Raw genomic sequence first — 27,434 nt, 5'->3', positions numbered from 1 at the left:
TGCACTTTCCATGCCTTCTCTGTCTCCTCAACACACATGCCCCATGTTTCTCCTCTATCCTACTCATAGCCATTCCCTCTCAAAGTGAGTCCTTCTCAGACATCTGAAGGTTAATATTTACTAATAACTTTTGGAAAATGCCACCACTACAACGCCTATATATTTATGGACCTACCCCAATGTGCCCACCATACCACTCTTCCAGTTGTGACTTCCCATATTGGTTCTGCTGGTTGAGGTTGGTTTAGGCCACAGTTGTATACCTTAGTTTGTAGATTTCCTCTAACCCTAGTTTCACTGATAATAATAGTTCCCATATGGATTTTTTTAGGAGGAAAAGTGAGACAACTGGAACTAGACTGTCACCATATCCCTATGAGAAATTCCCAAGATACCTTTTGAAGAGAAATGTAAGAAAATAAAAATATATACAATTAAAATGCCTAGTGGCTGTTTTTCAGGTAGGTATGTCTTAGCTTTTCTGCTTGGTGTAAGCATCTGGAGAACAGGAACTGGTTCTGATACCTCTGTGTACCACCACGGTGACTGCACAAGGTCAGCCTGCCCTGAACACTATTTAACAGTCTCAACAGAGCCCACTTGACTCTAGCCATGCTCGTCACATTTCTTCTCCAGAAGGACAGACAGGACTCCCTGGACTTATTTTTGAATTTACACTGCTTAAGTTCTAGGAGCTTCTTCCACATATATCTTCTTTAGAGAGAGATACGGGGAGGCATTGTTAGTTGGTGTGACTGACATGAAGGGTCTTGGGTCACTCTTCTGGCCTCCCCATTGCCCCAAAGCATTTGTACTTCCCAGTGACCCTCATCCTAGCTGGGAGGCTGAGTGCTCCCCAGTCTTCAAGCATCATCAGGAGTGTGAATGGAGCACACTGGAGGTTCAGTCAGGAGGCTTTTGACTCTGGTGAAGGACAGAATGCCAATACACTGATGGCTAACTTGCCTTATGCTTTCCTCAGAGCAATGACTCATTAGGCTCAGGCTTCCAGACCTGGGAACTCAATCCTATAGATGTTTTCACCTTTAACCACTCCCACCCCTTCCTCTCAACACACACTCAAGAAAAGTTTCTAGTTTGGCTGGGGTACAGGGGAGTGGTGGTGGGGGGGAATGCAGACAACTGTAACTGAACAACAATAAAATAATTTAAATAAATAAATAAGTTTTCAGTACCAAGTCACACTTTTGTATAGGGACATCACCTTTTCTTTTAATATGACTAACACAACACCTTCTGTTGTGGTTACATTCTGTTCAGCTTTTGTCTTATGAAGATCATTTCGTCTTGATCATTTTTTAATATTCCTCCCTCCCCTCCTGCCCTCCAACCAGGTTTTTGAGGAATGGATTAACAGAAAGTAGTCCTTCTTTTATTGAAAACACCTGCAAAAAAAGGGAAAGAAGGGAGGGAAGAGAAAGGGAAATCACTCAGGAAGTTCAAAATTCAAAAAATATAAACAAATTTCAAATATGAAAAAATTCAAATATGAACAAAATAGATCACTGTATAAGGAAGCAGAGCATTAATTCAACCCTCAAGAAGCTTATTAAAAGTAGTGGAGATTGGCAGAGGAGGGAGAGCCACTCACACGGCTCAATGAAGGGTAGAGGACAGACTCTCCTGGACTAGATAACTGTCTCTTCCTTCAGCAGGGTCTCCTTTTGTATTGAGCTCGGTCCTCCTCCCAAACTCTGCAGATTCTCCAGGTGCGGGATCTCTTCAGTCTCCTCAGTATTCCGGGAAATGGGTAATAAATGGCTCCTAAGGCAGGCTGTTTCTTGAAAGAGGCAGATGGCACCTAGGCAACAGCAAAAGTTTGATTCATTGAGGAACAAGTATGAAAGACACAGAGATGAGGACTGGGGGGGGGGGGGAATGGGAGGGAGGGGGGAAACCGGGCGGGGGGGGTGGGATGGGAGAAATAGATAAAAAAAAATGTACTTGAAAAGTAACTAAATAAAATTTAATATTAAAAAAAATTAAATAAAGTTGACTCTTAAAAAAAAAAAGTTTGATTCAGGTTAGAGAGAGTGTCATGCTTCACATCCTAGAGGTCAGGAACTTCCTCCACTAACACAACTCCTGGTCTGAACCTTCCTTCCCTTACACTCCCATCCACCAAAGGGTACTGTAGAGACAGAGGGGAAACAGCACCAGAAGACAAGGCACACAAACAGATGGATATGCTCACAAAACCACAGCCAGTGCTGGAACTAGCCATTGTCTAACCATTAACAAGTGAAAAACAAGGTTTAAGAGAGGAAGGTCAAACACAAACCAAGGCCCTTTGAGGCCCAACTCAAGAGCCTTACAAAAGAAAGGAAAAGAGAATTGATGTTCATGAGAATAAATGAAGATACCTTAAGAGAATGGTAAATGCTGTATTAATGTTAACACTAAGATAAAAGACAACTTCTGTTATCAATCAGCATTGTAGCAGACTAGGTACTCTTCTATGAAAAAAACCCAAAAATTTCTAAATAAAATATTTCTTCAAAAATGTATTTATAAATGCACCATCAGGCTGGCATCAGAGTAAAATATTCTTAGAATCCAAAACCACAGTGAAAACAGGAATCAGAGAATTAAGCAAGCATACAATTAGCTTTCACCTTGGAGATGCACAGGCAACCCAGGTGACTCTGACTTTCCATTCTCTTGGCCATTTGGGGCACAAAAAACCAGTAGAAAAAGCCCACGACATACTTCAGAGGAAATGCTAATAAAAGTCTTCCATATAAAACTGGAACTTCAAAGTTACTTGTATTTACTAAAAATTTGTAAACATAAGCTAGGTGTTAGTGTGTCTGCAGCTAAATTCATAATACCTATGTATTTCGTTTGTCATCCTAGGCTAGTTGTTCCAGGCAGATGCAAATGCAAATCTTTCTCTGAGTAAACGCTTTAAACACAGGCCTCAAAGAATTTCTACCAAAAAAAAAAAAAATTTCCAAGGGAAACTAATTCACTGTCAAAAAACATAAAACATACCAAGAAATAAGACATCACAACCAAAAGTCTGCATAAACAGCAGCCAATAGACTCAGACCTGCAAATAATTTAATACGAAACTTATAAGACACAAAATGTAAAGTAAGTCCATTTAGCGTGTATAATGAAAATATATTTAGAGAATAACTTTAAAATATTAAGGACAAGAGACTATAAAATACAACGTTTAGGGGAAAATACAACTTCTAATTATGAAAATAGATTAATTGAAATAAAAATTTAGTGAATAGGTTAAATAGCAGATCAGACAGCTAAAAAGTAAATGAGTGAAACTGAAGATATCTTTATTCAGAATGCAGCCCAGAAAGACAAAGAGAAGGAAAATATGAAAGAAATAAAAAAGACATGCAGGAGAGAGTAACAAGGTCTAACAGAAGTCTTCCTGGAGTTCCACAAAGTGAAAAAAAAAAAAAAAAAAGAGAGAGAGAGAGAGGATTGAAATGTTCTAGAAATACTGAAAGCTACTACTCCTCAGATTTAGTTCACTTACAAACACTAACATAAATACCCATATCCTGAAAAACACCAGACAAAGTCTAAGAGAAAAAGAAAGAATGCCTTAAAAAAAGAATATTTTTACAGAGACCCAACTTCTCAACAACAATGGAAATGGGAAAATAATATCTTGAATGCTCAGAGAATAACTGTCAACTCACAATTGTGTGTTTGGCTAAATTGACTTTAATGAACAAATTCCATACAAACAAAATATAAGTGTATTGCTAATTGACTATTCATTAAAAAGCATTATAAAGAATATATTTCAAGCAGAAGAATAATGATCTTAGAAAATCTAAGAAGGTTGTATGAGCAACTAAGCTAGTAAATATATGGGTTAATTTAAACAAACAAATATTAAATGCATAAAATAATTCAAAATGTATAGATTCAAAAAGAAATTAAAACACTGGAAAAAATAGCATATAAATTGAGAGTGAGGAGTCCTTGTATTATTTATGAAGAGAATAAATATGTTGATTATATTTCAACTTTGTTGTATAAGCATTTTAAAATGTCAAAAGTAACTACTACATGAATAAAAACAGACCATATAGCTTCCAAACTAAAAAGGGGAGAAATGCAACGAGAACTGTATACATAAAATTCAACCAATCCAAAGCAAGGCAAGAGAGTTGGGGTAAGAGGTGAGCATAAAAGAACTGAAAGTACAAATGACGGTGATAGAAAAATATATATATATATCAGTACTCACAATAAATATAAATCACTAAATGCTCCAGTTAAAAAGATTATAAGACCAGATTTTTAAAATCCAGTTATAAGCTATTTATAAGAGATATCCAAACCATGAAGACAGAAAAGTTTTTAAGTAAAAGACTTAAAAAATGTAACAGGTATATACTAACCTAAAGAACATAGAACTAGTGCCAAGAGATGGAGGCTTAGGTAGACACACTATGCCTCCTCACACAACAAAATAAGGACAACAGTAATTTAAAAACAAAAAACTACCAGTACCTACAGAAAATTAAACTGTAAGGAAATCCGACAACCCAAGAGTTAAAGTAGGCACATTTATCCAGACCGGTAGGGGGTGGAGTTGGGCAGCTTGGACAGAGACAGTTCTCTTGGCTCTCAGCTCTTGGCAAAGTGGTGGCTGGCAGACCCAGTGAGGTGGCAGATTGTGTAGGGGCATGGTGCGAAAGGAGGCTGATGGACCAGGCGGTCCCACATTCTCACGCAGATAAACCAGGCAAAACTGCAGAGTGAGACAGACCGTGCAACACAGGGTCCCAGCGCAGGGACATAAAGCCTCAAAGCACTGATTGAAAACACCTGTGGGGGTTGACTTGCCGGGAGAAACCCCCAGCCTCACAGGAGAGTTCCTTGGAGAGACCCATAGGGTCCCAGGATATATACAACCCCACCCACCCAGGGATCAGCACTGGAAGGGCCCAATTCTGCTTGTGGGAAGTGGCAGAAGGGGCTGAAAGTTGAGAGAGAGCGGAGCAAGAGCCATTGTTCCCTCTCTGACCCTGCCCCCACATACAGCATCATAACCCAGTGACTGGGTTGCCCCACCCTGGTGAACACCTAAGGTTCCGCCCCTTACTATGTAACAGGAGGGTCAAGACAAAAAAAAAAAAAAGGCCCAAATGAAAAACCAGATCAAAACTCCAGAAAAAAATACAAATAAGCAACAAAGGTAGCCAATCTATCAGATGCACAGTTCAAAACACTGGTAATCAGGATGCTCACAGAACTAGTTAAATTTGGTCACAAATTAGATGAAAAAATGAAGGCTATGCTAAGTGAAATAAAAAAAAATGTACAGGGAACGAATAGTGATGGGAAGGAAACTGGGACTCAAATCAATGGACCAGAAGGAAGAAAGAAATGACCAAACAGAAAAGAGTGAAGAAGCAAGAATTCAAATACATGAGGAGAGGCTTAGGAACCTCCAGGACATCTTTAAATGTTCCAACATCCGAATAATAGGGGTACCAGAAGGGGAAGAGGAAGAGCAACAAGTGGAAAAGTTATTTGAACAAATAATAAAGGAGAACTTCCCCAATCTGGCAAAGGAAATAGACTTCTGGGAAATCCAGGAAGTTCAGAGAGTCCCAAAGAAGTTCCTCCCAAGGAGGAAAACACCAAGACACATCATAATTACATTAGCCAAGATTAAAATGGAAGAGAGAATTCTAGAAGCAGCAAGAAATAAGGGGACAGTCACCTACAAAGGAGTTCCCATCAGATTGTCAACTGATTTCTCAAAAAACACCTTACAGGCAAGAAGGGGCTGGAAAGAAATATTCCAAGTCATGAAAGACAAGGACCTACATCCAAGATTGCTCTATTCAGCAGAGCTTTCATTTAGAATGGAAGGGCAGATAAAGTGCTTCTCAGATAAGGTCAAGTTAAAAGAGTTCATCATTACCAAGCCCTTATTATATGAAATGTTAAAGGGACTTATCTAAAAAAAAGAAGATAAAAAACATGTACAGTAAAATGACAGCAAACTCATAATTATTAACAACCACACCTAAAACAAAAACAAAAACAAACTAAGCAAACAACTAGAATGGGAACAGAACCACAGAAATGGAGATCACATGGAAGGTTATCAACAGGGGAGTGGGAGGAGGAGAGAAGAGAGAGGGGTAAAAGGTACAGAGAATAAGTAGCATTGATGGTATGTAGAAAATAGATGGGGAGGGTAAGAATAGTATGGAAAATGTAGAAGTCAAAGAACTTGTAAGTATGACACATGGACATGAACTAACGGGGGAATGTGGGTAGGAGCAGAGTATGCAGGGTGAAGGGGGAAAATGGGACAACTGTAATAGCATAATCAATTAAATATATTTTAAAAAGAGAATGTAGCAGTACCTAGTAATATTAGATAACAGACATTACCACAAAAGCATTGCTAGACATAAAAAGGATAAAAATTAAAAGTTTAATTCCCTAGTAAAATATAACAATACTAAATCAAGATTTAAACAACATAATAAACTTGATCTAATGTTTATAGATAAAATTGCGCTCAACATGAAAAATAAAAACAGACCTTTAGGCTATAAGGCAAGTCTCAATGAATCTGAACATATTAGGATTATATAAACCATGACCTTTCATCAAATTGAAATTAAGTTAAAATCATAAACACAGAAGACATGGCTCAATGGATTGAATGCCAGCCAGCCTGTGAACCAGGGGGTTGCTGGTTTGATCCCCAGTCTAGGGCCCATGCCTGGTGTGTGGGCCGGGTCCCTGTTGGGACGGGGGGGGGGGCGGTGAGAGGCAGCAATGCATTGTTATTTCTCTCCCTCTCTTTCTCCCTTCCCCTCTGTAAAGATAAATAATAAAATCTTTTGAGGACTTCCACCAAGATGGAGGTGTAGGTGGAAGCACTGTGCCTTCTCCCACAACTAAGTTTAAAAACAAGTTTTAGCAACAAAAACACAACCAAATCACAGAAAATTGAACTACATACAATTTATAGGGGAACCAGAAGGGGAAGAGAAACAGGCATTAGTGGAACACTTATTTGAACAAATAATAAAGGAGAATGTCCCCAATCTGGCAAAGGAAATAGACTTCCAGGAAATCCAGGAAGCTCAGAGAGTCCCAAAGAAGTTGGACCCAAGAAGGAACACACCAAGGCACATCATCATTACATTAGCCAAGATTAAAATGAAGGAGAGAATCCTAGAAGCAGCAAGAGATAAGGGGACAGTCACCTACAAAGGAGTTCCCATCAGACTGTCAGCTGATTTCTCAAAAGACAACTTACAGGCAAGAAGGGGCTGGAAAGAAGTATTCTGAGTCATGAAATCCAAAGACCTACAACAAAGATTGCTCTATCCAGCAAAGCTTTCATTTAGATTGAAAGGACAGATAAAGTGCTTCTCAGATAAGACCAAATTCAAGGAGTTCATCATCACCAAGCCCTTATTATATGAAATGTTAAAGGGACTTACCTAAGAAAAAGAAGATAAAAAAGATGAACAGTGAAAGGACAGCAAACTCACAGTTACTAAGAACCACACCTAAAACAAAAACAAACTAAGAGGACAGCTAATCAGGAGCAGAACCATAGAAATGAAGATCTCATGGAGGGTTGGCAACAGAGGAGTGGGAGAAGGAGAAGGGGGGAGAAGGTACAGAAAATAAATAGCATAGATGGTAGGTAGAAAATAGATAGGGGGGAGGGCAAGAATAGTAGGGGAAATATAGAATCTAAAGAACTTGAGACATGTGGTCATAAACTAAAGGAGGGAATGGTGGGGGAGGGGTGTGCAGGGTGGAGGGGAATGAAGGGGGGAAATAGAACTGTAATGGCATAATCAATAAAATGATTTAAAAATAAATAAAGTAAAATAAAATAAAATAAAGCAAAAAAAAGAAAAAGCATCCAATAAAACTTAACATCCATTCATGATTAAAAAGAAAACACAAATCTTTCAATTCCCAGTCAGAGCACATGCCTGGGTTGCAAGCCAGTTCCCAGCAGGGGACGCATAAGAGGCAACCATACACTGATATTTCTCTCCCTCTCTCCTTCCCTTCCCTTTATCTCTAAAGATAAATAAAATCTTAAAAAAAAACCAACACAAATCTTTGCAAACTGGAACTAGAAGGTAACTTCCTTAATATAATAATATTATCTACCTCAAATATGTACAAATATACATAATAGTTCATAGTAAAACATCCTTTCACTATCTAATTATCATTATACTAGAGGTACATATATCTAGGGAAAAAAATAAAAATGACAAAATTGTAAAACTTTTAAATAACCATTAAGGAAGACCTAAGGAAAAGCAAAGAAAAATACCTTGTTTATGCATAGGAAGATCCAATATTATTATTTTTTTTAAATCAGCTCTCCCCAAATTAACTATATAATTAGTATAATTCTAAACAAATTTCAGTAGAATTTTTCCTGGGAAATGTAATGAAAGATTTCTTATACGTAATATATATATATATATATATATATATATATATATATATATATATATATACACATATACACATATACATATATACATATATACATATATGTAAGGAAATATAAGAAATATTTTCTTATACATAAGAATAAAGACCATCTTCCATCAAGATGGAGGCTTAGGCAGACATGCTTTGCCTCCTCCCACAACCACAGAGAGAATTACAACTAAACCTCAAAACAAATAATACCTAGAGGGACTTCCAGCCAAGAGGGAGGTGTAGGTAGATACACTGTGCCTCCTTGTACAACCAAAAGGATAACAGCAAATTTATACACAAAAAACTACCAGTACCTACAGAAAATTGAACTGTATGGAAGTCTGACAACCAAGGAGTTAATAAAGAAACATTCATCCAGACTGGTTGGAGGGGTGGAGCAAAAGGCAGCAGCTGGAGGACTGGGCAACTGAGGTGGCGGCAGGTGGTCCCACATTTGTGTGCAGATAAACTGGGAGGAACAACTGGGGAGCAAGACAGATAGAGCAACCCAGGGGTCCAGCACGAGGAAATAAAACCTTAAAACTTCTGGCTGTAAAAAGCTATGGGGGTTGTGGCAGTAGGAGAAACTCCCAGCCTCACAGGAGAGTTTGTTGGAGAGGCCCACAGGGTCCTAGAACATACACAAGCCCACCCACCTAGGAACCAGCACCAGAAAGGACCCAATTTGTTTGTGAGTTGCAGGAGAAGTGACTGAAAGCTGGCCAAGAGATGAGCAAGTGGCATTGTTCCCTCTCTGACCCATCCTACACATACAGCACCACAACACAGCCATGTGTAATCACCAGTGGTGTTACACAACACAGCCTCACCCTGCTGATTACCTAAGGCTCTGCCCCACACAATTCAGAGGTGCCTTTTCTACAAAAGGCCATGCTACTAAGACATGGAATCAAAGCAGCTCTACCTAGTACACAGAAACAAATTCAGTGAAGCTGCCAAATTGAGGAGACAACGAAATATGGCCCACATGAAAGAACAGAACAAAACCTCAGAAAGAGAAGTGAATGAAATGGTCATAACCAACATATCAGATGCAGAGTTAAAACCCTGGTCATCAGGATGCTCAAAGAACTCATTGAGTATGGCAACAACAAAAAGGAAGAAATGAAAGTTACACTAAGAGCAATAAAGAAAAATCTGCAGGGAACCAACAGTAAAGGTGAGAGAGACAGGATTCAAATCAACAATTTGGAACATAATAAAGAAATAAGCATTTGACCAGAATAGCAAGAAGAAACAAGAATTCAAAAAATCGAGGACAGTATAAGAAGTCTCTGGGACATCTCCAAACATACCAACACCCAAATCTTAGAAGTGCCAGAAGAGAAAAAACAAGAAATTGAAAACTTATTTGAAAAAAAATAATGAAATAAAACTTCTCTAATTTGGTGAAGAAATAAACATACAAGTCCAGGGAGCTCAGAGAGACCCAAACAAGATGGACCCAAAGAGGAATACACTGAAGCAAATCATAATTAAAATGCCAAAGTTTAAAGATAAAGAGAGAGGACTTCCGCCAAGATGGAGATGTAGGTGGAGGAACCACCTTGCCTCTGTGCACAACCAAATCTAAGAACAACTATTTTTAACAAAAATCACAACCAAGCCACACGGAAAATCGATAATACGGAGTCCAAAGACAACTAAATACTCAGCTAAACCGGTAAGAGAAGCGAAACCAGCAGCGGAGCAGGTTAGCAAGAAAAAATTCCCGGGTGGTGCACGGAGCGCAAGCAGCCGAAGGCGCTGATCGAGAGCTAGCTACGAGAGGCTCGGCGGGCTGTCTGCGGTCCATCGATCCATCGATCCGTCGCGCATCTGCGTGCGGAGAAACCAGTGAGAAGGGAAGCCTGCGCGGGGCAGCAGGCTCGCACAATTCCGAACGGATAAACAAGCCCGTTTATCCCGGGGCGAGCCATGTGACTGGATGGGCTGGGCTAGCGGAGAGGACCGCCATTGCTCCCTCTCTGACCACGCCCCCACACACAGCGTCACAAACCAACGTCACAAACCAGCGACCTGGGTCGCCCGGTCCTGGTAAACAACTAAGGCTTCGCTCCGATTACTTAACAGCACTAATAGACCAAAAATGGCTCTAGGACAACTCAGAGCCCCAGAACCGATAGATCTAAGCGATGAAGAAATAGCCAGTCTTTCAGATGCACAGTTCAAAACACTGGTTATCAGGATCCTTACAGAACTGGTTGATTTTAGTCACAAATTAGAGAAACATATGGAAGCTAAACTTATTGAATTGAATGGTAATACAAAGGAAACCAATAGTAACGGAAAGAAAATTGGGACTCAAATCAAGGGAGTGGACCAGAAGGAAGAAAAAAGTGATCAATCAGAAAAGAATGAAGAAATAAGAATTCAGAAAAATGAGGAGAAGCTTAGGAACCTCCAGGACATCTTTAAATGTTCCAACATCCGAATTATAGGGGTACCAGAAGAGGGAAAGGCACAGCCACCAGTGGAAAACTTATTTGAACAAATAATAAAGGAAAATTTCCCCAATCTGGCAAAGGAAATAGACTTCCAGGAAATCCAGGAAGCTCAGAGAGTCCCAAAGAAGTTGGACCCAAGAAGGAACACACCAAGGCACATCATCATTACATTAGCCAAGATTAAAATGAAGGAGAGAATCCTAGAAGCAGCAAGAGCTAAGGGGACAGTCACCTACAAAGGAGTTCCCATCAGACTGTCAGCTGATTTCTCAAAAGAGACCTTACAGGCAAGAAGGGGCTGGAAAGAGGTATTCCAAGTCATGAAAACCAAAGACCTACAACCAAGATTGCTCTACCCAGCAAAGTTTTCATTTAGAATGGAAGGACAGATAAAGTGCTTCTCAGATAAGACCAAATTCAAGGAGTTCATCATCACCAAGCCCTTATTATATGAAATGTTAAAGGGACTTACCTAAGAAAAAGAAGATAAAAAAGATGAACAGTGAAAGGACAGCAAACTCACAGTTAGTAACAACCACACCTAAAACAAAAGCAAACTAAGAGGAGAGCTAGATCAGGAGCAGAACCACAGAAATGAAGATCTCATGGAGGGTTAGCAACAGGGGAGTGGGAGGAGGAGAAGGGGGGAGAAGGTACAGAAAATAAGTAGCACAGACAGTAGATAGAAAATAGATAGGGGGGAGGGTAAGAATAGTAGGGGAAATACAGAATCTAAAGAATTTGAGACACGTGTTCATGAACTAAAGGGGGAAATGGTGGGGGAGGGGTATGCAGGGTGGAGGGGAATGGAGGGGGGGAATAGAGCAAATGTAATGGCATAATCAATAAAAAAAAAGATACACACACACACACACACAAAATAAAGATAAAGAGAGAATCTAAAAGCAGCAAAAGGAGAGTTACCTTCAAAGGAGTTCCCAAAAGACTGTCAGCTTATTTCTCAAAAGAACTTTGCAGGCAAGAAGGGACTGGTAAGATGTATTCAAAGTGATGAAAAGCAAGACCTTAAAACCTAGATTACTCTATCCAGCAAAGCTATCATTTAGAATAGAAGGGCAGATAAAGAGCTTCCCAGCAAGGTAAAGCTAAAGGAGTTCAACATCATCAAGCCATTATTACACGAAATGTTCAAGGGACTTATTTAAGAAAAAGATAAAAACTATGAACATTAAAATGGCAACAAACTCACAACTATCAACAACTGAATCTTAAAAAAAAAACAAAAACTAAGCAAACAACCAGAAAAGGAACAGAATCATAGATATGGAGGTAATTTGAGGGTCATTGGCTGGGAGGGGGAAAGGGGACAATGGAGGAACAGGTGCAGGGAATAAGAAGCATAATAAGCAGAAACAAAATAGATGGGGATGTTAAAACAGCATAGGAAATGGGGAAGCCAAAGAATTTACAGGCACAATTCATTGATAAGAAAATAAGGTGGGGGATTGCTGGAGGGAAGCGGAGTACCAGGCAGAGCTGGGCAAAATTGGGACAACTGTAATAGCATAATCAATAAAATGTATATTTTTTAAAAGGCCAAAATATCTAAGGTACGTCTGAAAAAGAACAAGTAGACAAATTTTTCCTATAAGATATCATAATATATAATATCAAGTTAGCATAAAGCTACAGAAACTATAAAAGCATGGTTTGGGCACTGTAAGAGACAAATTAATAGAATATGGAAATATGATGAGTAACAGAAATGGCACTATAGACCAGTGCAGATTAGTCAATAACTGCCATTATAACTTAATATTCATCGAAAAACATAATGAAATGATTCTTATCTCACACCATAAACTTAGTCAAAATTTATTAAAGAGTTAAATATAGAAAGCAAAACTACAAAAGTTTAGAAGATGATATTAAAATATATCTTTAAGACCTCAACAAGGAGCTTTTTTTACTTAAGGTTGGTTTCTAGCTTCAAACCATTGTGTTCTGAGAAGATGCTTGATATGATTTCAATTTTCTTGAATTTGTTAAGGCTTTTGTGTCCTACCATGTGGTCTATCTTTGAAAAAATTCCATGTGCATTTGAACAGAACGTATATTTTGCTTCTTTGGGGTAGAAGGTTCTGTATGTATCAATTAAGTCCATTTGCTCCAGAGCAGGGGTGTCAAATTCATTTTCACCAGGGGCCACATCAGCCTCACAGTTGCCTTCAAAGGGCCAAATGTAATTTTAGGACTGTATAAATGTAACTGCTCCTTAACTAAAGGCAAGAAGCTCAGCACTGCTGCCGGGTAGAAACAAGGTGCGGGGCCAGATTCAGCCCATGGACCTTATGTTTGCCACCTGTGCTCTGGAGTGTTGCTCAGTGTCACAACATCCTTGTTGATCCTTTGTTTGGAAAATCTATCCATTGTTGACAGTAGGGTGTTAAAAGCCCCTACAAGGAATGTGTTGCTGTTGATATCTTTCTTGAAGTCCTCCAAGATTTTCCTTATATATTTAGGTGCTCCTCTTTGGGTACATATACGTTTATAAGGGTTGTATTTTCTTGATGGACTATTTCCTTAAGTATTATATAGTGACATTTATCTTTTTTCATGGCCTTTGTTTAGAAGTCTATTTTGTCTGATAGAAGCATTGCTACCCCAGCTTCTTTTTTCATGTCTGTGTGCTTATAATATTTTTTCCACCCTTCACTTTCAGCATGACACCAAATCAAAAGAACGTATGCACCCCAATGTTTATAGCAGCATTATTTACAATAGGCAAGTGCCAAAAACAGGCTAAGTGTCCATCAGTAAATGAGTGGATCAAAAAACTGTGATACACTTACACAATGGAATACTACACAGCAGAAAGAAAGAAGAAACTCCTACCCTTCATGGCAACATGGATGGAACTGGAGAGCATTATGCAAAGTGAAATAAGCCAGGCAATGAAAGGCAAATACCATGTGATCTCATCTATAAGAGGACCTACCAAAAAAAAAAAAAATGAGCAAAGTAGAACCAGAGGCATGGAAACAAGGAACAGACTAACAACGACCAGAGAGGAGTAGGGAGGGCATTAGGGTGAAAAGAAGGGGAAGGAACTAGTCAATGTATAAATGACTCATAAGCATGGACAACAGGGTGGGGAGTGACTGTGGGAGTGGGGGGTGTGATCTAGGGAGAAAAGAGCAAAGGGGGAAAATGGGTATAACTGTAATTGAATAACAATAAAATATTTTTGATTTTTAAGATTTTATTTATTTATTTTTAGAGAGAGGGGAAGGGAAGAAGAGAGGGAGAGAAACATTAATGTGCAGTTGTCTCTCGTGTGCCCCACCACTGGGGACCTAGCCCACAACCAAAGCATCTATCCTCACTGGGAATTGAACCTGCAACCCTTTAGTTCACAGGCCAGCACTTAATCCACTGAGCCACACCAACCAGGGCACAATAAAATATTTTTTAAAAGAAAAAAAAAAAAGACCGCAACATGGAAAGATTTCTTAAATAATACACAAAGGGAAAATACAATTTAAAGGAAAATATCACAAATTTAGCAGTAAATTTAATTCCTGTTCCTCAAAGAATCCAATATAAGAAGTAAAAAGCCAGGCCCTAAACTAGAAAATATTTATAATATCTTCACTAATAAAGGATTAGTATCTAAATTATATACAGTGTATATAATTACATACAGTGTATTTGTAGGTGAATATACAGTACACCTACAAATCAGTTTGAAAGGACAAAGGCAAATTACTAAATAAGAATTCCTTAAAAGAGAAAACACAAATGGGCAATAAATGTATGTAGCATATTCAACCTGTTTAGTAATTATGGAAATGAATTTTAATAGCATGAAGTACAATCTTACACCAATTAAACTGGCAAAGCTTTAAAAGTCTGACAATTTTGAATGTTGACAAGGAGGTAAAGCAACAGGAATTCTTTTGTTCTGCCAATAGGAGTGCAAATTACTACCATCATCTCTTGGGAAATCGATTGAACACTGTCTAGAAAACCTGAAAATAAGCATAATCTGGATCTAGAATTCTAGTACTTGGCATCTGGGAGACCCTGTTACATGTGCAGCAGGAGACACACATAATAAAGTTCACAGCAGTGTTGTTGGTAATAAAAAAACAAACAGGAAGCCATCAAATACCCATTGACAAGAAAATGGATAAATTGTGGAGCAGTTATACCAGTAAATATTTACAGTGGTAAAAATAAGTGAACCTCAGTTCCTTGTATTAACATGGAGAAATCTCAAGGTTATAACGTTGATCAAAATAGCAAGTTCCAGAAGAATCAGCACAAAATGATTACATTTATATAAATCTTTAAAGCATGCAAGCTAAATAATTTTAAGAATATATGTTTGTAGTAAAGATAATTAGTATAAGTTTCAGAATAAATGATTCTGGTTAGGAAGCAAAGATGAAGGGGTCAGAAACAGCCAGATGGTCAAGCTGGGGGAGACCTCAAAGATACTTCATGTACTACCATATTTCATTAATTTTGACAGCCAGTTTTTTTTACATTTTAACATTTGCGAAATGAGGATGTGTCTTACAAGCTACAGCAACTTAGAGTTTCACTTGGCACCACATTTCCTTTCTCAGTGGTACATAAAATAAGGGTATAACATAAGCAATGGAGTGTAGGAAATATGGCTGGTTCTTAATCTATATGGTGGAAATATGGGTGTACAGTTTATTTTTAATCACTTATATCTTACAGATATATTTGAATATTCTTTATTATATATTCAATGTATAATAAAGTTGAATTAAAATAGTTAATAATCATGGGTCAGGTTAGCAAAGCAGGGAGACGATTAGAAGCAGAGACGAAATTTGACAGGAATATGAATTTAGATCCATAGAGGTAAAGGGGGGAAGAGGAGGAATAAGTCTTAGATTTCAGGATAAAGACAGAGATAGAAATTGAAAGCCTTAGGAAATAGGGCAGTGTAAGGAAGAGTATGAAAATTTGGAAGAGTTTGGTTCTGAAGTCAAGCAGGATAAGAATTGGGAAGGACAACGGTGGGGGCCGTGTTGAAGCTCTAGAACAGTGCTGTCCAGCAGAACTTTCTGCAACAGTGAAATTTCTGTATCCGTACCGTCTAATATGGTAGCCACTAGACACACAATAATGCAGTTATTAAACATTTGGAATGTGTCTAGTGTGACTCATGTATTGGATTTCTAACTTTATTTTATTTAAATTAATTGAACAGCACACATAGCTAGTGACTACAGTTTTGAACAGCATACCTCTAGAGGGTCCATGGCTCCTGAATCCAGACAGAGGACAGGGAGAGGGGCACCAGCCCCAGGACACTCACCAGCCACTATGAACAGAAAGATGCCGAAGCCTAGGACGTAGTAAGGCCACTGCACGGAGAACTGGGGAGGGCTGGGCTTCATCGTCAGACTCTGGATCTCCAGGGCATGCAGCAACAAGGCCAGGAGAGCACAAGCCCCTGCAGGGTCACAGAGAAGCACCCTTGCTCTCCTCCTGTGCTTCTGCCTTTGTTCCAGCCTTCCTCAGACTTAATCGGACAGAGCCATGTAGGCTGTGTGGCTCCTGCCTGGAGGCTCCTTTCTTCTGCTAGCACACTCTGCCCTCTTGAAGTCAGTAACTTCCACCCCACATGCCCACCTTACCCTCTTTCCACTCATCACAAAGCCCATGTGCCTCATCCCACAGGGGCCCCCTAATCAGAAATCCCTTTCCTGAGTATCCTTTGTGCTCATGACAAGCTGACTCCAGCCTGGGCCCTTCGGGTGTGATGCTTTGGACTGAACTTAATCTGATTTTCCCACTATGAAAGTTCCAACTCCTCCATTTCATGACCAGGGGAGAGCCCTGGTCAACCTTTAAAAGCAAAGGTTCCAAAGATAATCCTTCCATTCACCCATCTAAGAAACATTTATATTGTATTAGAATATTGAGTTCAACTGTATATTGAATTCAATTGTATTAGAATTCTATTCCAGACTCTATGGTAGTCTGGAATAGAGATTATGGTAAAATGGTCACCAAATGACCCCAGCCAGTGTGTGGAGTGCGGAAAAGGCCCTAAGAAGAGGGGTCATAAATACTGAGGGGGTAGATGTGGCGGTGGGCTACTTCACAGAGAAGCCAAGAGGCCTTAAAATCCTCTCTCCTGACATCACAGAGACCACCCCCCTTTTCCCCATCCCCCTACCCACCTTTGGATCCCTCCCCAGGCCCTCCCCATAGTCTTTCTGCCTGCTGCACACCTGTGAGGAAGCTGAAGAAGGCGGACACAAAATTGTGCTTCGGGGTCCTTGGAAAGAGCTGAGATGCAAAGGACACCATGATGAGGGTGGTGAGGAAAGACAAGACGACTGCAGACAGCAGAAAAACTCGGCCAAGGATGATGTAAACTGCAGGGGAGGGAGAGCAGGCTGGCGCTGGGCACCCTGACCCCAAAGGGCAGAGCCCACAGAGCCCACGGATTCTGGGTGGGGATGACCCCTGGGGCTCCACCACTTTGGGTCCCAACATGTGGCCTGGCACCAAGCTTCTGACCCTGCCACTTTGACCCCAAGAATGCTCTGGCTCCATTTTGCTCCCCATGACATTGAAGTATACAAACCAAAAAAATTAGATGGATGAATAGCAGTTTTAAAAACAACATAAAATAAAACCCCCATGAGAAAACTTACTACATGAAGAAATGTCAGGAATTGCATCTATATTGGTCACACTGAAAGAGGTCACTGGTAGAAAATCAGAACTTTGCGAGATCAAGATTTTCTGACCTCTGTGGAGAACCCTATAATCATCTTGATCGATAGAAGTAACGAAACAGACCCAAAGTAGCACAGCCAGACTCTTAAGGACAGGGTGATACATTCTCCTACCCTTACATGATTCAGACCTATGTTAAAATGAGTTTGTATGCCCTCTGGAATGTGCAGAAATGGACACCTGGGAGTGGAACAAAGTGACAAAGGTATTGCTGAAAACCCAGAGCTCTAGAATCTACCCTTGAGTTAAAACAATGCTTCTCGATCTCAACCAGAGACAATGTTGACCCCATGGGGGATATCTGGCAATGCCAAGAAGTAATCTTATTTGTCACAACTAAGGGAGGGGGTGTTCTACTGGTACCTAGAGGGTAGAAGGCTGGGGTGCTATTAACCTGTAAGAAATGAGGGAGCTCCTGACAAAGACTGTCCCACCCAGAATGTTAGCAGTGCCAGGGCTGGGGAACCCCGGACCAGAGAGCTCACACAGTCTGGCCCATCTTCCCCAAAAGTGTCTCTTTTCCTGTTACCAGGAGATAACTCCTAGGTCTCCCAAGGTCACCTTTTTTCCAAGTAGACACTATCACGGCCTTTCCAAGTTCTTTGTAAAATGTGGTTTTGAGTGTCTCATTGGCAACATGGTACGCAGGCCTGAGTACATCACCTGGAGAGCTGCCACCCAGAGTTGGACAGGTGTGTGGCCAAGGGGACAAATGGAGGCTGAAATCAAAGCTGCACCTGCTAACCAGGCTGCTGCCCTGGCTAGAAGCTCCTAAAGGGTGCTGTCTGGATGGCTAACTGCAGCCCTGAGAGGTGGGGGAGCCTCCCAGAGCAGGGCAAGGTCCCCTACCCCGTCTCAGGTAGAGCCACTCTTTCCCCAGAAATAGACTCTGTTGGTGACACATTGGCTCCTGACTCCAGTGTCAGCCTCTCATCATTAACCCCTCCCAGCCGCCTACTTTGCTCTAACCCTCCGAGTGGAGACTTAAGAGAAAATGCCCTCATGGGTTTATTAAATCCTGTCCTCTGCCACCCCCCAGTCCCTGCACCAACCCCATCTCTTCCCAGTCCCTGCTTCTGTCCCTCCTTACTGGATAAGGGTCGAGGCCTCCAGCACTTGATATGAAAGCAGTTCTCAAACAAGCCACTGAAAAACACTTCACGGGACTCTTCATTCACAAGGCGAACCCAGAAGGGGAAGATGGCGACCAACAGTATGAGCAGGTAACCCAGTGAGGTCAAGGCTGGGGCTATGGCCCATGTGAAGCCCTTTATGTCCTTGTCCTCTAAAGTCAGCATCACCTGTGTAAGGGAAGAGCGAGGGTGAGAGGTGGGGCACCTAATCCGAATTCTCACGTGGCACAAGGAGATAATGCCTGTGGAAATGCTAGCACAAATGTGAGGCCCAGTAAATGCTCACTTCTTTGCCTTGATAAACTTGACAGCCTTACAGACCTCTCCAGTGGGCATAAAAAACACAAGACATTTCCTGCCACTAACTCACCAGGTGATCTTGGGAATGTGGGGTCCCCTCTCTGAGCCCCAATTTCCACCTCTGCAAAATCAAGGGGTTAAACTAGGCTCTCCCCAACCTCTTCCAGCTCTGACATTCTAACCATTCAATTCTGTTATCATCCAACCCCTGGCCACAGAAGAGCCTCTCCATGGGTCTCTTTCAGTCAGCTATTTGTCTCTTGTGATTTCAGAATGAGGACCAGGGGGAGATAATACACCAAGGTCTGAAGTGCCCTAACTCAGTAACTGGCCTTCTTGCCTCAGGACCCCAGTTTAGATGCGAAGGGGTTCAACTGGCTAGGAGAAGCCCTCTGCTGAAAAATGAGCAGATCATATGCACAACAGAAGTTTTACAACTAGTTCCATAGACCTTCTTGAAGCCGCAGGTCCCCTCTAGGCCTGGAGGTCAAGGCCCTCAGTGAAGGATCCCTCATGTCTTCTCCTTCACCACTGTGTCATTATAGATGCCTTCTTTTGAAGGTGTACCTGAGATGTAGAAGATAAGAGCTGGCTGGACATGGCTTTAGAAGCTCTCAATTATCATCCCAGCTTTATCACTTGCCAGTTGTGCAATCATGGGAAACTTGCTAAAACACTCAGGAGTTTGGGTCCCCACTTGGAAAAAGGACGATATGACACTTGCCCAGTGGGTCGTTGGGAGAACCAAATGAAAAACTACACCCTGAAGGGTCAAGCACAGTGCTGGGATTCAAGAGCTTGGTTAAGGTTGAGAGGGTGAAAGGACAGACTTCTAAAATTCAAATATTCCTGTGGGAAAGGGGACTAGTGGCTATTCATAATCTAAGGGCAAATTTGTTCAACTAGTCTGCTTTCCTCTCTGCCCTTGCCAAGCGTGGCAGCCCTGAGGAGTGAGTTTTCCCCAAGGTGGAGACGAACAAGTAGAAGGAGAGGAATTGAGTAGGAGCCTGGGTGCCACAGGAAGGGCAGGCCTGGATGTAACACATCCAAATGGCATTGTGATGACCTGGCCACCTGCTGGTGCCGAAGGGAGGCATCAGGAGGTGAGAGACACACATGACAAAGGAGGTGAGAAGCACATTAAGACAATAACCCTTCTTTCCAAGGGCTGTGCTTGGCAGTACTAGGGACTCAAGCTGTGCACAGAGACGGCAGGAGACAGAGTCCTCAGAATAGAGGCACTGCTCTTACATTTCTGCACTCTGTGCAAACACCCTTGCTCACAGCCAGGCATTAAGGCCTCTCCACTGGTCCCAATGCAGACCCCCCTCACTCCAGCTGGGGACAAGGAGTGTCTCTGAAGCTTTGAGAACTAAAGCAGAACAAGTGTAAAGGCAGAGGGCAATGGTGTGGGCGCTCTCCCAGCTATACTGTTTATTGCTCCTCTTTGAATGCTGCTAGAGTGCTTTGGAAACGTTCTAATGTGCTCTTCCTTTCTGTCACTCACCAATTTTCTCTTCTCCTCACCCGAAAAATTGGATCCTTCTCTCTCTGCAAGGCTCCCTTTTCAATCTCCCCTCCACCCTCTTGGCCAACTGATAAGTCACTCAACAGAGCCTCAGTTTCCTTTGCTCTAACATGATGAAGTCGGTGGGAGCAGAATGTTGAGTCCCAGCTCTAAAACTCTCCAGGTAGAAGTCATGGCTACATATTGATCCCAATGCTCTGGATGGGATTGGGGTACTCTGGACATTTTCATCGATGGTCTGTACCCCTTCTTATGTACTCCCCGCAAACTAAACTTGTCTAAAGTTGACCATTTCAGTCATTCTCTCCACCACCCACTCTGGCCAGGAGCTCATGCTGGCTTCTCCCATTCTCCCATGCTTCCAGATCATCATTCTCCCAGTTTTCACAAAATTTTCCAACTACCCACCCTTCCTGCTCCCCACCCACCACGTCTCCCTCCAGTCCTGGACCACAGTCCACCCCAAGCATCTGTAGCTTCCATATCTGGAGTCCTTCCCTGGGGGTACACTCTCTGTTCCTCCAGACCTTTTAAATTCTATTTCTGCAAAGCTTAGCTTGGTCCTTACACTACACATAGACCTCCCAGCCACCAACCATCATACATCCCCCAACCAAAGTTAACTGCACTTACTGGACGCCCCATACCCAGGTTAGGCCAATGCAAACAATTCAGGGACAAAAAAAAAAAAAAAAAAAAAAGACAGGAATTTGCAGGCTCCTGGTAACTGCTGCAGAGAGAGACAAATAAACATATTACATGATGAAGTGCTTTCCTGTCCCCAGCGTACCACCCTGTCTGCACCCCCACCCACCCACCTTCCACCCCCATCTCCAGTGAGGAGGACCTTGTCGGCCTTTCTCTGAAAATAGGCCAGGATCCAGTGTGGAACAAGCTGTTACTACTGGGACTGCACAAATATGCAATTTGAGAAATGAACGGATATAGGCCAGACTCAAAGGACCACCAACATTTTAATATAAAGGGGATTTGTAGATCCCTTTGTTCTGAAGAAACAGGGAGCAGGAGAGAAGGCTCCAGGATCCCAGTCAGCGGGGACCATGGACCAGAAAGCCACATGGCTGCCCCTCCCACCTCACCAGCTGCTACTGGCCAGCAGTTCAGTTCAATGATTTCCAAATGTGAAATTTATTGGAACTTGCCATTTTTTCCCAATAGGTATGTTAATACGCATGTGTGAGAATGGGAGAGAAAATGAAGGAAGGTGGGACTGCCAACTTTTTATTTCTCCAAGGGCATCCAAAACAAAACAAAAAATCCTGTCATCTACTATCACAGACTGTTTTAAGTATTATTTAAAAATGACCTCAGCCCTGGCTGGTGTAGCTCAGTGGACTGAGCATGGGCCCATGAACCAAAGGATCACCGTTTGATTCCTAGTCAGGGCACAGGCCTGGTTGCAGGCCAGTCTCCAGCAGGGGACGCACGAGAGGCAACCATTCACTGATATTTCTCTCCCTCTCTCCTTCCCTTCCCCTCTAAAGATAAATAAATAAAATCTTTATAAAAAAGATTTTAAAAAAGGACCTCAGACACTGGAAAGCAGAAGAGCTAAATGTCCTCTCTGGGGCCAGGAGGCATGTCTGAGAACTACCCACTTGGGTGGAGAGTCCTCAGCTGGGGTTGGCTCTGGGACAGTCTCCCTGAACCACCCTGCAACAGCCTGAGTGCAGCCCTGTCACCTCCCCGGGCCCTGTGCACCCCAGGGGACACCTGGAAACTGTACTGGGAGATAAAGAGGTGGGTGACATAAAGTACACCTGGGTTGGAACAGAGAAGAGACCAGGAGGGAACTGTCCTGGCCGCAGGGAGGAAGGCCATTGTTCCCACACAACCTTCCTCTGCCCAGAACTTCCATGGCTCCAAAGTTACAGTGACATTTTCCAGATCTAAAGATGATGGGCCCCAATCTGGCCATCTGCCCCCAGACACAACCCTGTGGGTCCCAACAGCTCAATGGGGTTATGTTTAGCCCTGGGGAGGGGGGTTGTCTGCTCCATGACCTCCCGCTCTGGACTCATGAGGCCACCTCTACTCACCCTCCACTGGTCTCCCCTCCCTCTTCAGGGGCACCATAGGTATCTCCGGGTCTCCCCGGCAAGGATCCCATCCAGGTGACCCCACTGCAGTGGCACGAGCCACCAGCACCCGCCTCATCTGACCTTTCGGCCCGTGATCTAGGCTGCCGTTGGCTCCAGAGGCCAGACACTGGTATGCTTGGTCTCCGAGCACGGCCTCCTGAGCCCTGGGGCCCTACGGAGGAAGACAGGAGCTCACCCCTCAGGAAGTTGTCCAGCGGCAGCTCACCTGGCTCTCCGCTAGGGGAATCTGGCTTCAGGGGTTGTTCTCAGTCAGGCCTCGTTCGCCAGCGCGCTGAACAGGGTGGGGGTTAGAGCAAGCAAGCTGAAGTCCACGGGATCTGAATTTGAATTCCAACTCGGCCATTACCAGCAGGGTGACCTTGGGTAAATTACTTCTCTCTCCTGGGTGTCAGTTTTCTCATCTGTGAAAGGGGATTAATAATAGTAACTCTGCCAAACAGACAGGCAGGAAGCGCCCAATGAGAAGTGGCTGGAAAATACGTCATGGTTGACCGCCCCTCCCCCACCCCAAACGCCCCACCCCCAGAACATAGAAATACTGCTGCACAGCAGTCTCGACTAGCAACCTGGAATAAGCCCTGGGTTTTCTGAATCCCCAGGGCCCTGACAATTCACTCTCCTTCCCCAAGACCCTGCCTCCCAAATGCTCCCCAGCCTTCATACTGCGCACGTGCTCTTATCTCCCTCAGGCCTTCTAGGCTCTGACGTTCATGTCCCTCCTTTGCCCTCCTAGAATACGGTATTTGAACCTCTCAACACCCGGGCTGGTTTTAAACTTTTCAAAGAGAGGGCACTCAATGGAGGCAGGACTGGCTTCCAGCCATGGGGAGGGGGCGGGGGTTGGTTCTAGTGGCCAAAGCAGCTACACTTGGAGCTGGGTAAGTCACTAGCTCCCCTTGCTCTCTGAGTCTGTGCTCACCAAGAAAATGCATTTACAGCGCATAAGATTTTTAGACTCCAGGACCTGGACCATGTCTAGCACCCCTTCACACTTCTCCACTAGGTGTACGGTACATATTGAAAAGCAACAGGAAGGGAAAGGGGCATGGGCCACAGTAATTTGAGTCATTTATGATGTGATAGGCACATGACAGGCTTTATGCTATTCAGATTCTATCTGTCATAAGGTTTAGAACCCAATTTGTAAATGTTCAAGCAAGAGAGGGCCTTCATTGGCTTAACTGGGTCAGGGGAAAAGAATGGCTGGTGAGGACTAGAGCCAGGCCAGGAACACCCCAGACAACTCTCAGCCCTGATCTCTGAAAGGTAGCTTTGATCTCCTCCATCCGATAGGGTTTCTCCAGGTACAAGGGAAAACAGTCAACTTCCAGACCCACACCCTCATATTTAGCCACCCTAGGGAAAAAGAATGTTATCCTCATCCTATTCCTACCCCTCCTTGATTCATAATTTCCTAGGGAAGCATTCAGCTCTGGCATAAGAAGATGAGTCAGCTGTGCCCCACATTAGCCAGGCAATAGGGTCATCTAGGAAGCCAGCAATTTGGACCACATACTTGGAACAGCCTAGAGAGAACTTTCTTAAAGAAAAGAGGATAGTGTTCTCAAAAAAAAGGGAGAAATGGTGGCAGACCATGACAGCATTTTCATATGCACTTTTATACATTACTTTTCAATGCTATTACCCATCAAATACAAAAATGACAGGCACTAGACTTCCAGCCAAGATGGAGGCACAGGAAGACACACTGTGCCTCCTCACACAACCAAAAGAAGGACAACGATAAATTGAAAAACAAAAAACAACCAGAATTGACAAAAAATCAAACTGTATGGAAGTCTGACAACCAAAGAGTTAAAGAAAAAAACATTCATCCAGACTGGTAGGAGGGGTGGAGGGGCAGAGATGGGCAGTTGGGGCAAGAGGACTCAAGGCAAGGCAGCTGACTGGAGGACCAGGGCAGGCAAGGCAGTGGCTTACAGATTGGGTGGATCCGCATCCACGTGCAGATAAACCTGGAGGAATAACTGGGGAGTAAGACAGGCTGCACAACCCAGGGTTCCAGCACAGAAAATAAAGCCTCAAACCTCTGACTGAAAACACTTGTGGGGGTTGAGGCAGCTGTGGGAGAAACTCCCAGCCTCACAGGATAGTTCATTGGAGAGACCCACAGGGTCCTAGAATGTGCACAAGCCCATCCACCAGGGAATCAGCACCAGAAAGGGCCAATTTGCTTGTGTATAGGGGAGGAAGTAACTGAAAACTGGCAGAGAGTGGAGCAAGCAGCAGTGTTCCCTCTCGGAACTCTCCCCCACATATAGTGTCACAACGCAGTGACCTGGGTTGCTCTGGTGAATACCTAAGGCTCTGCCCCTTACTGCATAAGAGGCATGCTGAGACAAAAAAAAAAAAAAGTGGCGCAAATAAAAAGCTCAAAGCTCCAGAAAAAAAATACAACTAAGCAACAAAGAGATAGCCAACCTATCAGATGCACAGTTGAAAACACTGGTTATCAGGATGCTCACAGAATTGGTTGAATATGGTCGCAAATTAGGGGGAAAAATGAAGCCTATAAAAAGTAAAATAAAAGAAAATGTACAAGGAACCAACAGTTACAGGGAGGAAACTGGGACTAAAATCAAAAATTTGGAACAGCAGGAAGAAACATTCATTGAGAACAGAATAAAGAAATGAGAATTCAAAAAAATGAGGTGAGGCTTAGGAACCTTCAAAACAACCTTAAACATCCATATCAAAGGGGTACCAGAAGGAGAATAGAAAGAGCAAGAAATTGAAAAATTACTTGAAAAAATAATGGAGAACTTTCCCAATACAGCAAAGGAAATAGACTTTCAGGAAGTCCAGGAAGCTCAGAGAGTCCCAAAGAAACTGGACCCAGGGAGAAACACACCAAGGCACGTCATAATTACATTACCTAAGATTAAAGATAAGGAGAGAATCTTAAAAGCAGCAAGAGAAAAGGAGGCAGTTACCTTCAAAGGAGTTCCCACAAGACTAGCAGCTGATTTCTCAAAAGAAACTTTGAGGGCAAGAGGGGCTGGAAAGAAGTATTCCAAGTCATGAAAGGCAGGACCTAAATCCAAGATTATTCTATCCAGCAAAGCTATCATTTAGAATGGAAGGACAGATAAAGTGCTTCCCAGATAAGGTTAAAGAAGTTCATCATCACCCAGCTCTTATTATATGAAATGTTAAAGGGACTTATCTAAGAAAAAGAAGATAAAAAATATGAACTAAAATGACAACAAACTCACAGTTGTTAACAACCAAATCTAAAAAAAACAAACAAACTAAGCAAACAACTACAACAGGAACAGAATCACAGAAATAGAGTTCACATGGAAGGTTATCAGTGAGGAAAAGGGAGAGGGAAAAAATGACAGGCATTATTATTTCCATACCACAGATCAAGAAACTGAGGCTCAGGTTAAGATCTTGCCCAAATCAGCATGGAGGTCACTAAAAGGTCATGGATGATTGCTAAAAACATTAGGCTGCAGAGGAATAGATTTTTGCACTGTCCTGGAGTTTATCATCTTCGCAAATTACCTACCAATGGCAAAAAGAAGCATATCTTTACATAGGATAGATCTTTAACAAGTGAACAAACAGCACTACTTAGGGTGGAATAATCTGACATCACGTGCCTCCAGATGAGATAGAGAATGAAGACATATTTTTGCCAAAAATCTTTAATCAATCCTCTAAACCAGGGGTGTCAAACTCATTTTCACGGGGGCCACATTAGTCTCATGGTTGCCTTGAAAGGGCTGAAATAATTTTAGAATTGTATAAATGTAACTACTCCTTAACTGTTAAGGATTTGAAATTACATTCAGCCCTTTGAAGGCAACCACGAGGCTGATGTGGCTCCCGGTAAAAATGAGTTGACACCCCTGCTCTAAACCTTGCTCCAGTTTAGAGGAGCTATAGGGGGTTGAGGAGGGAGTTAAACACCAGAGGAAAACAGAAGTCAGTTTTCTGAAAAGTTCTAAAGGATAACTGTTCTTGACTCCTCCAAAAGTCATTGTCATTTAAAAGGGGGGGGTGGGTGGAGGATCTGTTCTAGATTAAAAGGAACTAAAGAGACAAAACCAAATGCAGTATTTAACCTTTGATTTTATTTTGATTTGAAATGAAAGAGGTATAAAACACATTCTCGGGGCTGCTGGGAAAAATCTGAAGATGGACTACACTTTAGATGGTATCACGGAATTACAATCATTTTCTTAGGTATGCTGATAGTATCATGATATGTAAGAGAATAACCATAATCTTAGGAGAATTATGACACAGTATCTAGAGGTGAAAGTTATATCCAGGCTTACTTTCTAAAGATTAAGAAAAACAAGTATATAGATAAAAAGCAAATATGGAAGAATTAATCGTTGTTCATCTAAGTGGAGAATATATAGGGTGTTCACTATACTACTCTTTCAACTTTTCTGTATATTGAAATCTTTCAGATAAAACTTTGGAAAAAATAAAAAGAACTTATCTGAGAACACACACACACACAGCTAGAACCTAAACTCAGGTTTATCATTCAGCAGCTTGACATGAGTGCTTTCTCTAATAACAGATAGTGTTAGGTGCATACAGTCCCTGCCCTTACGGAGCCTGCAATCTAAGCACAGAAGAC

The 27,434-nt window shown here is 42.1% G+C and overlaps 1 protein-coding gene across 3 annotated transcripts; it reads right to left on the bottom strand.

Annotated features, from left to right (window-relative positions):
- Positions 1-1,200: 1,200 nt before the first annotated feature.
- TMEM225B (transmembrane protein 225B) lies at positions 1,201-23,101 on the bottom strand. Of its 3 annotated transcripts, none has more exons than XM_037138183.2 (6): positions 23,016-23,101; positions 18,817-19,027; positions 17,213-17,359; positions 16,291-16,428; positions 1,613-1,822; positions 1,201-1,406 (listed from the first exon to the last, which is right to left on the bottom strand). In XM_037138183.2, exons 2-5 carry the CDS (start codon positions 19,022-19,024, stop codon positions 1,650-1,652), a joined length of 666 nt encoding a protein of 221 aa, XP_036994078.2. In that variant the 5' UTR covers positions 19,025-19,027; positions 23,016-23,101; the 3' UTR covers positions 1,201-1,406; positions 1,613-1,649. The 3 variants fall into 3 exon arrangements, with proteins under 3 accessions (XP_036994078.2, XP_036994076.2, XP_053521298.1); XM_037138181.2 differs by lacking the exon at positions 23,016-23,101 and adding an exon at positions 21,321-21,403; XM_053665323.1 differs by lacking the exon at positions 23,016-23,101 and adding an exon at positions 19,611-19,698.
- Positions 23,102-27,434: the final 4,333 nt, after the last annotated feature.

This window comes from Artibeus jamaicensis, unplaced genomic scaffold, assembly GCF_021234435.1.
Source record: "Artibeus jamaicensis isolate MK-2021 breed Jamaican fruit bat unplaced genomic scaffold, CSHL_Jam_final contig_402, whole genome shotgun sequence".
NCBI classification, from domain to species: Eukaryota; Metazoa; Chordata; class Mammalia; order Chiroptera; family Phyllostomidae; genus Artibeus; species Artibeus jamaicensis.
The sequence above is the reverse complement of the archived record's forward strand: the minus strand, read 5'-3'. Positions and strand labels throughout refer to the sequence as shown.